The sequence below is a fragment of the Cheilinus undulatus genome, linkage group 9 (genome assembly GCF_018320785.1).
Source record: "Cheilinus undulatus linkage group 9, ASM1832078v1, whole genome shotgun sequence".
NCBI lineage: Eukaryota > Metazoa > Chordata > Actinopteri > Labriformes > Labridae > Cheilinus > Cheilinus undulatus.
In genome coordinates, this window is record NC_054873.1 from 1,124,447 (window position 1) to 1,138,837 (window position 14,391).

A 14,391-nucleotide genomic window follows, 5' to 3' on the forward strand; every position below is an offset into this window, starting at 1 on the left:
ATGGGTAGATGAGATGATGGATGGATGATGGATGGATGGATGGGTAGATGAGATGATGGATGGATGATGGATGGATGGATGATGGATGGATGGATGGGTAGATGAGATGATGGATGGATGATGGATGGATGGATGGATGGATGGATGGGTAGATGAGATGATGGATGGATGATGGATGGATGGATGGATGGATGGATGGATGGATGGGTAGATGAGATGATGGATGGATGATGGATGGATGGATGGATGGATGGGTAGATGAGATGATGGATGGATGATGGATGGATGGATGGGTAGATGAGATGATGGATGGATGATGGATGGATGGATGATGGATGGATGGATGGGTAGATGAGATGATGGATGGATGATGGATGGATGGATGGATGGATGGATGGGTAGATGAGATGATGGATGGATGATGGATGGATGGATGGATGGGTAGATGAGATGATGGATGGATGATGGATGGATGGATGGGTAGATGAGATGATGGATGGATGATGGATGGATGGATGGATGGATGGATGGATAGATGAGATGATGGATGGATGATGGATGGATGGATGGGTAGATGAGATGATGGATGGATGATGGATGGATGGATGGGTAGATGAGATGATGGATGGATGATGGATGGATGGATGGATGGATGGATGGTAGATGAGATGATGGATGGATGATGGATGGATGGATGGATGGATGGATGGATGGATGGTAGATGAGATGATGGATGGATGGATGGATGGATGGATGGGTAGATGAGATGATGGATGGATGGATGGATGGATGGATGGATGGATGGTAGATGAGATGATGGATGGATGATGGATGGATGATGGATGGATGGATGGATAGATGGATGGATGTTTTTTAATGGATTTGTTGATAAATGTATTGATTGCTAATTGATGCACAGATCTGTAATCGACACATCGATCAATAATCGGTGTATCGATATTTATTTTTTACAACTGATGCACCAGTTATCAAGCAATGCACCGATTGATAATCGATGTACCGATCAATGATCGATGTATCGCTCGACAACCGATGCACTGATAATTGACGCATTGATTAACAACGCATTGTCAATCGATGCATTGATTGATACTTGTTGTATTGATCGATGATTGATGTATCGTCAGATAATCAATGTATGTATCAATAATCGATGTATTGATCGCCCTCTCCAGCAGTCTAACTCTGTGACTCACTGCCTGTTTGCACCAGGAGCAGCTGATGGCGACGATCTCTTTGCTGTGAAATGAAAACTTCTGTTGAAACCCCTGTAGAAGACAAAATAAAAGACTCAGTTCTCTCTTTGAGTGTGCATCCTTTCAGAATAAAAGCCCTGAGAGACCATTTAAAGCTCACCTTCCCACACTGTCGACATTTCCCCGTCTGGCGCCTCCTGTGGACCCAGTGGTGTCTCACCACGTTAGGCTGAAACAGCAGTTATAGTGTAATCACTTATTTGGTCAGTGTTCACTCTAGCTGAGGAAAATTAGAACGTACCTCTCGTACAGCTCTGGATCCTGGTTCCCTGAACGACGGCTTACACCTGAAATTAATCTGAACAGAGACGAGTTAGAGCATGAGCCGATGAAGGAGGAAAACAGCAGATTACAGCGGTTAATCCAGAGTTTACCTTCTCCAGCTGCTCCATACACATGGTGTGGACTGAGATCTTACATCCTGCACATTTCTTCCTCCCTACGGACTTTTGCTGCAGCATCAAACACAACGTTTATTTTATTATGATTCCTCCTGATGGTGGCTGAAGGTCTTTAAAGAGAGGAGTTAGGAAAACATCTGGTTTCTTTATCTATGGAAGTCTTTCTCTTACAATTTAACTGAAGCTATGATGTGTTAAACACTGAGAATGAACTGTCTAGAAAGACAAAAAGATATGAAAAATGCTAAATACAAAAAAACGTCATGTGATATGATGCAGTATCATGCAACACATTATGATCAGGAACCATACGATATTGTATTATCACAATTTCTTATGTGGTGTACGAAACTTTCTCTGAGCTCTTAACCATATTTCTGCTGTTGAACCGACAAATAGGAACCAGGTAGATGACTGATTAGCCAACAGGAAACAGGTAGATTGGCTGGTCCATCCTCTGCCTGTTTCCTATTGGCTGGTCCATCAAAAATCCAAAAGGAGTGATACATTTAGAGCTCAGAGAAAGTTTTGTACGCCACAGAGAAAGATCAGAGAATTCTGATCATCATCTAAAGATGTGAGATCAGTCAGACATTTAGAGCACTGAGGCAGGATGTTAAAATGTTGGATCAATGATGAATAGATGTGTGTATTAGCTCTGACTCAGAGTGATAAATGATCCTAAAAGAGCATGAGTTGGAGAATATAATGTTGGAAAAATCAGCTTAACATACTTCAAAACTTCTGTAGTACAGAGATAAACCTATATTTCCAGCCACAGGGGGCGTTGTGACTCACCAGAGATTTGGCGATGCAGTACTGCTCTCCAACGTAACAGAAGTCTCCAGAACCGCTGGTCTCAAACCAGATATGGTCCCCAAACTGAGCATTATCCTGCAACAGGAAACAGCAGCCAGGCTTAAAAACACCTATGGACAGCCCTACGGAGGGACTTAGAGGTTGGTTTGTATTTAGTAGGGATGCTGAGTAAGCATCCACATTATTGATATTCGCGTTGGCCATTTTGTTTATTATTCTCCTTCTGCGCCAGCTACCTCCTCCTTCATACTTTGTCATATCAACACCGTTAGAACTTTAAAAAATTCAGTTTCTTTGTCATTCGACTGGTATGACTTTTCTCATTTCTGACTTTAATAATCTTTAAAATAGAACTATTTTCATGCTATTTTCAGCTATTTCTACGCGTTTTCAGCCATTGAATGCAATTTTTAGCTACTTTTAGGCCAAAATCAGCTATTTTCAGCTATTCTTAAGCTATTTTCAGCTATTTTAAGGCTACTTCCAGCAATTTTTATTCTTTTATTAGCTATTGAATGCCATTTTCAGCTACTTTTATGCCATTTCATGCAATTTTTATGCTATTTTTAGCTATTTTGTGCTTTTGGCTATTTTCAGCAGTTCTTTCACAATTCGGCTCTCAGCATCCCCACACAATTTCAGCTGAAATTGCAATTTTGATCTAGTTATTATTATTCTTCATCTGCGCCGCCATCTCCTCCTTCATACTTTGTCATATTAACACCGTTTAAACTTTAGAAAAATTCAGTTTCTTTGTCATTCAACTGCTATATCTTTTCTCATTTCCAATTTTTATAATTTTTTAAATATTTAACTTTGTTGAACAATGTTAAAAAGATGGCAACATTTCACAAATCTGCACTTTCTTTACCTCCTCATAACTTTGGGCTATTTTCACTATTCTACTATCACACTCTTCAGCTTCTTGCGTGCTTTTCAGCTATTTATAATACTTTTTTTTACTATTTATACTTTTTGAACTTTTTAGCTTTTTCTAAAACTAAAATAACCTTATTTCAGATGCGTCAGCTTTTTGAGTCCTCTAAATCTCAACTTCTAAGACTTGTGACTTCAGCTCACTTCCACATAAAGATGTAATTTTTGCTTTAAAACATAGACAAACTCTGCAGCTATTGAGCAATGATTTACATTTTTGATATCTTCTATAGATTTCTAATAATCACCGATCAAACTTTATGAAGATTTAGTTATTTAATGCTATTTCTAGAGATTTTTTAAGCTATTTCAGCTATTTTTATGCTATTTATCTATTTTATGCTATTTTCGGGGCTTTTTTCATGCTATTTTCAGTTATTTCACAGTTTAGCTCTCAGCATCCTCACGCTATTTCAGCTGAAATTGCATTTTCATTTGTATTGTGTTAGTTTGTTGAAAAATAATGAAATAAGGAGACTCACGCTCCAGTCCACGATGCTGTTGGGTTCCTGAGGCTGGTCTCCTTCTGCAGACGTCAGAGCGTTGGGCTGACCCCCCACATTCTGCAGACCCGACTTCGCTAAAGCTTTCCTGAAAAACAAGAGGATAAAAGAGCTTTTGAGGAAACTGAATCAAGATCAGAGGCTTTTTCTCATAAATGGCACCATTCAAAGTCACATTTGAAGTCGTGTTCAGATTATTATGTCTTCTGTTGCTTGTTAAAGGTCCACAAAAAATACTTGAAAAATTATGATTATCAAAAAACAGCTTTTTTTTTTTTTTTTAAATTCCCTTGAGACCGAGAAGCTTCATCCAGGCTGTTATTTTAACTTGGACTGAATAAATCTGTTATCCTTGTATGATTTAAACCTGTCAGACAGCACTGAGGGAATAAGGCTGGTTGCTCTCTCTAAGTCTGATGGTTTTATTCCTTCTCAGGTCCAGTTGTTCCCGTTAATTATTCTCCTCTGTGGTTTTATTCTCAGTATGTCTCTGTTGTTCCTGTCCAAGCACCCAGAGACTGAAGCCCTCAAACAGGCGTTCATTCATGGAGCCTAGTAACGGTCCTGCAGCTCTGTGAGGGTTTCAGTGAGTCAGACGGTCTTTGTTAGCGTAGCCGCTAATGAGCTTCAGCTCCATGGTGAGGCCGTCAGCCTGCAGCGGAATGATCGGCCTGTTCATGGAGCTTCTCCTTTATAAACTATCTTTATCTCTAACACAAAGCCAACATCCTACAGGAACAGCCAGACCTGCTGAAACACACCACGTCAGGGCTAGCTAGCCTGCTAGCTGGTTAGCATGGCACAGCTGGGCTCAAACAGGAAGTCAGAAGGATAATCTAAAAAATAAAAGTCTGCTTAAAGTTCAGCAGAAAACGGCAATTAAATTCTTCTTCCTGTTCATTTTGAGCGGACATGTCATAACAGTACGGAAGCCCACTTCTGCCAAAAAACTTCATAATAAAGAGAAAGAGTCCTTACTGAAGATAAAAGAAATATAAAACTTTTATCAAGATCTTCTTATGTCAGAATTCATTTTTTATCTTTTGATTTTAACTGAAACCCCTGATTTTGATTTCATCAGAATTTGGTTTTTAATCTCAGAATTTTAATGTTTTCTAAAATTTAAACTTTAAATCTAAATCGACCTTTAATCCCATAATTTCATTGTTTAAACTTTATTATAAGACTTTTTATCTCGTAATTTTTACTATTACTCTCAAAATTTGATTCTTCATCTTAAAGTGTGCCTTTAAATCTCATTTTTAGCTCAGGTTTTCATTTTTATAAGAATGTAAATTTTTTTATTACAAAATTTTGATTCCTAATCTCAAAATTACAATTTTTAATCTCATAATTAGGATTTCTTTTTTTTCTTTTTTGTTTTCTTTTTTTGTTGTTGTTGTTGTTGTTGTTTTTGTTTGTTTGTTTGTTTGTTTGTTTGTTTTTTGTAACACAGTTTGAGTTTTGATCTAAAGTTTTGACATTTTTTTTTCTCTGGTCTGAGCTCTGGTCTAAACTCTAGTCTAAGATCTGGTCTCAGCTCTGGTCTAATCTCTGGTCTAAGCTCTTGTCTAAGATCTGGTCTAAACTCTGATCTGATCTCTGGTCTATGCTCTGGTCTAAGATCTGGTCTAAGATCTGGTCTTAGATCTGGTCTATGCTCTGGTCTCAGCTCTGGTCTAATCTCTGGTCTATGCTCTGGTCTATGCTCTGGTCTAAGATCTGGTCTTAGATCTGGTCTATGCTCTGGTCTCATCCCTGGTCTATGCTCTGGTCTATGCTCTGGTCTCATCTCTGGTCTAAGATCTGGTCTATGCTCTGGTCTAAGATCTGTTCTTAGATCTGGTCTAATCTCTGGTCTATGCTCTGGTCTAATCTCTGGTCTATGCTCTGGTCTAATCTCTGGTCTATGCTCTGGTCTAAGATCTGTTCTTAGATCTGGTCTAATCTCTGGTCTATGCTCTGGTCTAATCTCTGGTCTATGCTCTGGTCTAAGATCTGTTCTTAGATCTGGTCTAATCTCTGGTCTATGCTCTGGTCTATGCTCTGGTCTAATCTCTGGTCTAATCTCTGGTCTAATCTCTGGTCTATGCTCTGGTCTAAGATCTGTTCTTAGATCTGGTCTAATCTCTGGTCTATGCTCTGGTCTAAGATCTGGTCTTAGATCTGGTCTCATCTCTGGTCTATGCTCTGGTCTATGCTCTGGTCTAAGATCTGATCTTAGATCTGACTCAGCTCTGGTCTTAGCTCTCGTTCTTCATCCCTTCTGTCACTTTGACCGCTGTCGCCTACATACAGCAGGAAGCCGCTCCAGCTTTCCAGGTGTGCGTCATAGCCGTGGGCTCCCAGAGGGCTGAGGGCCCCGGGGCCCCTGTAGAAGGCTGGGTGGTTGAGGTAGTACACTGAGCTCCTTCGGCAGGGCAGTGGGGGGCCCCTCCCGGGCCAGGGGCTCCCAGCTTTAGAGATGGTGGAGATCCTCCTCCTCTTCCTCTGGCTGGACGCTCGGCGGCGCCCGTGAGGGGTCGAGTCGCCTAAACACACCTGAGACGAGTTCCTCCGTAGACAGCGAGGGGCCCGGATCAAAGGTCGGGACGTGGATGGAGGCTGGGGAGCCTTCCTGACCACCTGGAGGGCGGCGCCGGAGTATCTCTGATCAGGAGAGCAGGAGGCAGCCTCCCGGTCCTCCTGATCTGACTCAGAGAGAGCGCTGTCCTCTGATTGGCTGTTGTTGGCGGTGGAATAGTCACTGCTGTCCTCGTCTCCGTCTGAGTGGAGGCTACTGGAGCGTGAAAACATCCTCCTCCTGTTGTTGACTCCGCCCCTCACCTCTACCTGCTGTTCTCCGGCAGGTAGGTCTGCCCCCATGCCCTCCTCCTCTTCCTCCTCCTCGGCCATCTGGATCAGACTGGCGAGCAGCATGGACGGCCCCAGCAGGTGGGTGTCGATGGTCCGCAGCTTCCCCACCTTCTTCCTGCACACGGCGAACCTCGGGTTGACACTGGGCGTGGTGGTGCTGGAGCGCCGGCGGGTATGTCCCGCCCACCGTTTGTCTCTGGATGACTTCGCCAGACGTCCCCCTCCTGCGCTCGCAACGCCTCCTGGTAGCTGGACGCTGGAACGCCGTCTCTGGGTCAGGGTGGATGAGGGAAGACCGACGCTCGACCGCCGGCGAGCTTTGCTGGTCGGGATGGCAACACTGGGGCGACGCTGGATGGTTTTACCCTCAGAGTCCACCGGCAGAGCGGCGTCCTTCCTCTTAAAGTGGCGGCGGAAAAAAGTGTCCATGATGGACGGAGAGAGGGGGCGGAGTTTGGAAGAGCTCCTCTCCGGCTGTAGAGCGCAAAAAGAAGTTAGACCGAAGGGACGAGGACCAAACGCCGATACTGAGGATGGGGAGGGGCTACGGGACCATGACGGTACAGAGTCTATGTTTTAGATTTAGAGAGGCTCTAGAACCAAACTAAACCCAGCATGAGAACTAGATACTGAACTTTGTTATTACAACCACAGTCCCAAAAAAGCTGGGACGCCTTGTAAAATGTAAACAAAAGCAAAAGTCTGTGAATCAAACATGGGTTTATGACATCTGACAGTCACTGACTTATGTTTTCATCCAAATTTTACATGGTGTCCCAACTTTTTTGAAAATGAGGTTGTAGTGGGGCAAACACCCAAACCAACCTCACTGTATAGTGTAGGAAATAAGAGTTGAACAAAGATACTAATAGAATAGACAGAAATAAAGCTGGTGTTTATTCAGACGTGTTTATAATAATCACCTGTGGCTGTTTTCACTCAGACAAACATGAATTATTAAACATGTGGGGGGGGGGGTCTACATGGAGGGGAGCAGCACGACGACAGGAAGAGACAATAATAAAGGCCAAGGCTACCTGCTGGTTTCACAAACACAGACATGACACCAGTAATTAGTCAGTGACGACAGACGCCACTCTCTATGTTCATGTGAACGCCGTCTTTAACGGCTGCAGAGAGACGGACGTCTGTCTCTGTGATTCACTAAAATAAGTCCTCCAGACTCCTCTCACCATAGTCAGGTCTATATTTCTACATCACTGTCCTCCACAGCCTCCTAAACCACCTGACCACGAGAGCAGGTAACTGTTGTTGTCTGATTATCAGATTAGTGACCTACAGAGATCTATTTATAGAACCTCCTCACTTTCACTCACCTGTAACCGTACCTGTGAGAGCAGAGGCTCAGATTACCGTCTGATTGGACGTTTCAACACCTGAAACCCGACCAGCGTGTCTACAGGTTCTTCAGTCAGGTGGTTACAGGATCACAGAGGGTTTTAACCCTCAGACCCTCCTGGAGCCTTTTAGGCCTCTTTTATTGTATTTTTGCTTACTTTAGCAGTTTTCATGCTAAGATGATGAGATTTGACAAAGATGTTCATTTTTTAATGATTTTTTAAATTTCATCATCCGCACTGTGTTGACAGAATATTCCACTGTGTAGACAAAAACTCCCACTCTCCCTCCTGGAGGCCTTTTAGGCCTCATTGACTACATTAAAACCACTGATTTTCATTCTACTGCCACTGCAGTAAGAAATAAGAAATCCTGTTCATTCCTCTGTAATTCAGTCATTCAGGGGGAAAAATATTTGCACCAAAAAAATGCTGCCAAATTTCACCATTTTCAATGTTTGCAGAGAGGCATTGTGGGAATTAATGACCTTGTTTGAACAGATAGGATCTATCAGTGACTGTAGGCCAGTGGAATTCATTATTTACACTAACACTACTCTGGCTGTTTCCTCTGGCTGGAGCCTGGTGAGAAATGAAAATGATGAAAATGAATTCACATCTGCTAAACATGATGAGGACTGGAGTTACAGACCAAAAATTAAGAATTAAAGTTTTTTCTTTCTTGTTTAATCTTTCTAAATATATCCAGCATCCTAAAACGGCTTTAAGAGGGAGAGAGGGATGTTTTAAAGAAGGACCTGAGGGTTAAAAACCTGGGAGACCACGGACATGAGGACAGGTTTAGGCAGGAATTAAAGATGTAATTTATATATCATCATTAAGGGGAGGAAATATGGCCGACTGGTCAGAGAGGATGCCCAGAGGCCCACAGCAGCATCACAGGGGTTTCTGTCTGTGTACACCAGGGGCCATCAAGAACATCTGACCAGGGACCAGATTTAGTCTAGACCAGGGGCCATCAAGAACATCTGCACAGGGACCCGATTTAGTCTAGACCAGGGGCCATCAAGAACATCTGCACAGGGACCAGATTTTGTCTAGACCAGGGGCCATCAAGAACATCTGCACAGGGGCCAGATTTAGTCTCAGCAGAACTCTGGGGGCCGGACTTTCAAACACACAAAAATTAAATAAATATTCTGGTCTGAAATATTTTTGTAGTAGTTTTAGTATTTTCTCTCAAACTGCAGAACACTTTGAGTCAGTACCAGTGAGATGGATCCCTCTTATCTCTAACGCAGCAGGACACAAGGAGACAGACCTGACAGCAGAGTTGTCCCGGCCCCTGAAATTCACAGAGAATGGGCCCTCTGAATTGTGATTTAACACCAATATTAACTCATTTTTGACACTTTAACCCTTTATTGATACTTTTTGCCTCTTTATCCCAATTTTTGCCAATTTTAACCCCTTTTAAACCTTTTTTCCAGCATGTTTTTCCCCTTTTTGCCACTTTTATCCATTTTTGCCACTTTAACCCATTTTCATGTCTGTTTGCACCATTTTTGATACCTTTTGCTCTTTTTTTTCCCTGTTTTACCTTTTTTGCCACATTTTAACCTCTTTTCACCACTTTTTCTGCCACTTTTGTCCCTTTGTGCCACCCCACAACTAATTTTGCCACTGTCCACCTGTTTTCGCTACTCTCTAACCCTTTTCACCACTTTATCTGGTTGTTTTTGCAGAGCTTCTGTCACCATAAAATCAGATCAAATGTTCAGTCATTCTAAAAATATTTCAATACCAGTTGTTTGTTAGATTGATTTAACAGCTGCAGACAGTTAAGGCCAGAGGATACTCTTAAAACCACAACATCTTCTTTTCCTCCTTTTCTGAATTTAACCATCTTTTGGGGGCTGGGTAGGAATGGGGGGCCTGATTTGGCCCCCGGGCCACCAGTTGATGATCAGTGGTGTACAGGGACAGCAGCCTCCAGTATTCTTCATGTGTCTGAGCTCAGTGGTAGAGTGGGAGACAGAAGTCTTTTCTTACGAACAAAAACATCCAAGTCTAGCTCAATTTTGCCAAAACACATTTGAACTCTCCCAAAAACGTGAGAAATGTGTTACGGTCTGATAAAAACACAGTAGAACTTTTCAGAACACCATCCCCACTGAGAGGCACGGTGTGGCAGCATCATGCTGTGGGGGTGCTTTTCCTTAGCCTTAGTCAAGCTGGAGGGAGTTCTGAACAGCTCCAAGTACCAGTCAATGTTGGGTTAAAACCTCCAGGCTTCTGCTAGAAAGCTGAAGATGAAGAGGAACTTCAACAACGACCCAGAGCAAACATCCAAATCAACAAAAGAACGGCTCCACCAGAACAAGATTAAAGTTCTGGAAAGGCCCGGCCAGAGTCCAGACCTGATAGGCAATCTGTGGGGTGGTCTGAAGAGGCCTGTACCTCACAATCTCACAGATTTGAGCGTTTTTGCAAAGAAGTGTGGGTAAATATTGCCATGTCAGGATGTGGCATGCTGATAGACTCCAAACTAAAAGGCTGAGTGCTGGAATAAAAGTATTAGTTTAAAGGTGTGCATATTAATGCAGTCAGGTTATTGAAAGATTTTTATTTTTCCCCTAAAAGACTGCACCTGTACAGGTCAAAGGTCAAATTAAAGGTGGACATTCTGAAGTCCTGCTCATGAAGACAGAGACAGGAAACACTCTGATTAGTTTAGAGGAAGGAGAAGACGTGACTTCAGCGAGCTGGTGGCGAACATCGCAACGAGAGGAACAGATGAGGAGAGAGCAGCGGGATGGTTTCTCTCTCCCTACTGTCCTGTTAAATGAGTGAAAATGCCCGTCCCTAGTAAATCTGTATTAATGACTGATAACTCTGTTCGCCAGTAGTCATCAACTGGTGGCCCAGGGGCCACATCAGGCCCCCCATATCTTCCCATCCAGCCCCCAGAACATGATTAAATTCAAAATATGTGCTGAGGAAAAATTCTATTTTTATTTTATTTATATTTAATTTTCTGAATAAACTCCATACAGCTATTAAAACAACTATTCGTCTATTAGTCCATTCTTGATAAAAATGGGAATGAACAATAAAAATAGAAAAAGGAATAAAGATAAAATATGAAATTGGGAAAAAATAAAAACATGGTCATGGGAATAAAAATATAAAAATGGGGAAAAAAATAAAATTGTAAAATTGGGAATAAAGAAATGTTATAATAAAATGGGAATCAAGAATGAAAACATTTAAATATGAACAAAGAATAAAAACATAAACATTTGAGTAAAAAATAAAAACATTAAAATGGGAAAAGGCAAAAAAATAAGGCACAAAAACATTTTCTAATAAAGATGAAAAAAGAGAATATATAAATGAACATGAATTAAAGAGTATAAACATTAAACTGGGAGTAAACAATAAAAATATAAAAATGGAAAAAATATTAGAAATGGAAAAATGGGAATAAAAATATTTTAATAGGAATAAGTAAAAACAGTGAAATTGGAATAAAGAATACAAAGAAAATTATGGGAATGAAAACTGAAAATTGGTATTTTTCAGGTGATTTTTGAACATCTGATTTTTAAACTGCTGTTTTCTCTTAGCATCAAACCAAGTGATAGAAAACATAACAGCCACAGAAATATTCAGGTCAAATATCTCAGTCGCCCCCTTGTGGCTGACTGCGATATAGGGAATGATCTCACTGATGGGGACAAAAAATTGTACATTTCAAAGAAAATAAAAATATACATACGAAAATACGTAAATTAGACTTTTATAAAAATGTCTTCCGTTTTTTGAAAGTTCGGCCTGTTCAGGTACAAATGTAGTTGATGACCCCTGCTGTATGCTTTAAATGAAGTGATGGAAACCATTAGCATGGACGCTAGCATGATGCTAACCCCAGAGCCTGGTGGCTAAGCCATCTCATTATGAAAAGCCTGATTCTATAGTGGACCACAAACAGAGTGGACTGAGCCAGCGCTGATCTCATTATTCATTTTACACATTAACGGCTCTGACCCGTCTGAGGGCCGACTCCACGTTACGTTTAATAGATCCGTTTAAAGCACACTCAGTGGGATCTGGAACTAAAGGCGGTGATGGATCCGGATCAAACTGTGAGTCTGTGGGAAACCTCCTGTGACCCTCCACTAATGACATTTTCATTAAGGCTGGGTCAGCGGGCTGTTTACTGATTTATACTGCTGGAGAGTAAACACCAGAAACAACGGGACGGGGAAAAGGTCCATGAGGAGACGTCTGATCAGGTAAACGTCACCAATAAGAGCTCTCAGCTGATTCATTCAGGAAACTTCTACACCTGAGTTTAAGTTCAAAACCGCCAGTTTAGGTCTGCTACCCTCAGCTAGTCCGTCAGGGTCTCATTTAGACTCGCAGCCTGTTTAAAACCTGCACAAGACCACCACAGCATCCAGGAAAGCCACGTCTGCATTAAACCCACACCAGACTGGTCTACAACGATGGGAATGTACACTATTGGCTACAAATCTCCACCCAAAGGCTACCGATGAGACATTTTAATGCCAGTTCCTGGTGACATTTAAGTATCTGAAAAAGCTAATGAGGATAAAAACCAGATCTAAACAGGCACACATCTTCATTTAGACACTATAAGAGGAATCAAAATGACTGAACCAGCACATAGAGGAATGCAGACCTCCAAGAGAATTATCTGGGCCCAGAGACTGGACCCTGATAAACCCAGACACTGGACCCTGATAAACCCAGAGAAAGGACCCTGATAAACCCAAAACTGGACCCTGATAAACCCAGAGAAAGGACCCTGATAAACCCAAAACTGGACCCTGATAAACCCAGAGAAAGGACCCTGATAAACCCAAAACTGGACCCTGATAAACCCAGAGAAAGGACCCTGATAAACCAAACAAAGGACCCTGATAAACCCAGACACTGGACCCTGATAAACCCAGAGAAAGGACCTTGATAAACCCAAAACTGGACCCTGATAAACCCAGAGAAAGGACCTTGATAAACCCAAAACTGGACCCTGATAAACCCAGAGAAAGGACCTTGATAAACCCAAAACTGAACCCTGATAAACCCAGAGAAAGGACCCTGATAAACCAAACAATGGACCCTGATAAACCAGAGACTGGACCCTGACCCACTATCATTTATTTATCTTGGCTTTAGCAGCAGCTACCTTTAGCAGCAGCTAGCTTTAGCAACAGCTACCTTAGCAGCAGCTAGCTTTAGCAGCAGCCATATTACAGTCAGCCTCTGTCGCCCCGTTTACATGTCAACGTTTTTGAGTGAAAATGCAAAAGTTCTGTAGCGTTTTGGCTGTCTGTTTACACGGCAACGGCATTTTGGTGCCTGAAAACGGAACTTTTCAGAAACGGACTCCAGAGTGGAAGTTTTTCAAAATGCCCCTGCCTCCGTCTCCATGTAAACAGGGAAACTGGCATTTTCTGAAAATGGACATGTGCACTGCTGCTGCGGTAAATATCCATGCATGAGTAGGCTTATAACACATGCACGGATGGGAAGCCCAAAACAAAGATGGCCGACACCAGTGTACTGTTGGTGCGCCTCACTCTTTTGATTTTAACCGTACTTCTCCAACAAAGTGTTGATTTACTTCACCATCACTTGGATCAGAGGAGACGTATTTCTGGGTCGAGTCAGAATCTGGTGCAGGCACGAAAATCACACTACCATCTACTGGCCTGGCATGTGTACTACATCCTTTTTGGTGTTTCCCACAGTCTCGTGTGAATGGAGGTCGTTCTTAAAACATTTCCCCCTGAACGTGGAACTTTCTGGACATGAAAACGGGAAATGAAGCAAAACGTTGTCATATAAACAAGGCTTCAGTCTGTCAGTATAGCTGCTTCTCTGACCTCGCTAAACGCCACAGCTTCTCTGAATCATCATGGAATAAAATACGGAAGTCCTGAGTTCAGACACCTGCAGACAGGTGTTTAATCTGCTGTAATACGAGTCGCTGCAGCTCTTATCAGAGACACTCATGCCATGTTGCTGTTATTACAGACGTTACAGAGGAGACGATGCCATCACCTCATTACGGAGCTTAACATCGACCCCACAGAGACAAAGAAAGGACATGTAGGTCGTGTTCCCACCTGATAGTCCGGGAGACTCGGTCCGTTTTGGAACGGAAATTGCAACAATGTTGCACTTTCCTTTGGTTTGGTTTGCATTCATACCGCTCTTTGTCAAACGGATCAAACCGTCTGAACACCTA

The 14,391-nt window shown here is 42.2% G+C and overlaps 1 protein-coding gene across 1 annotated transcript in view; it reads right to left on the reverse strand.

Annotated features, from left to right (window-relative positions):
* dgkzb (diacylglycerol kinase, zeta b) overlaps positions 1 to 14,391 on the reverse strand; it is a 92,148-nt gene that overhangs the window by 26,570 nt on the left and 51,187 nt on the right. Inside the window, exons 2-7 of the mRNA XM_041795987.1 lie at positions 3,916 to 4,024; positions 2,477 to 2,572; positions 1,652 to 1,729; positions 1,519 to 1,575; positions 1,378 to 1,446; positions 1,218 to 1,289 (exon numbers count right to left, since the gene is read on the reverse strand). Coding sequence (XP_041651921.1) covers positions 1,218 to 1,289; positions 1,378 to 1,446; positions 1,519 to 1,575; positions 1,652 to 1,729; positions 2,477 to 2,572; positions 3,916 to 4,024 — 481 coding nt within the window. The remainder of the gene's footprint in view (positions 1 to 1,217; positions 1,290 to 1,377; positions 1,447 to 1,518; positions 1,576 to 1,651; positions 1,730 to 2,476; positions 2,573 to 3,915; positions 4,025 to 14,391) is intronic.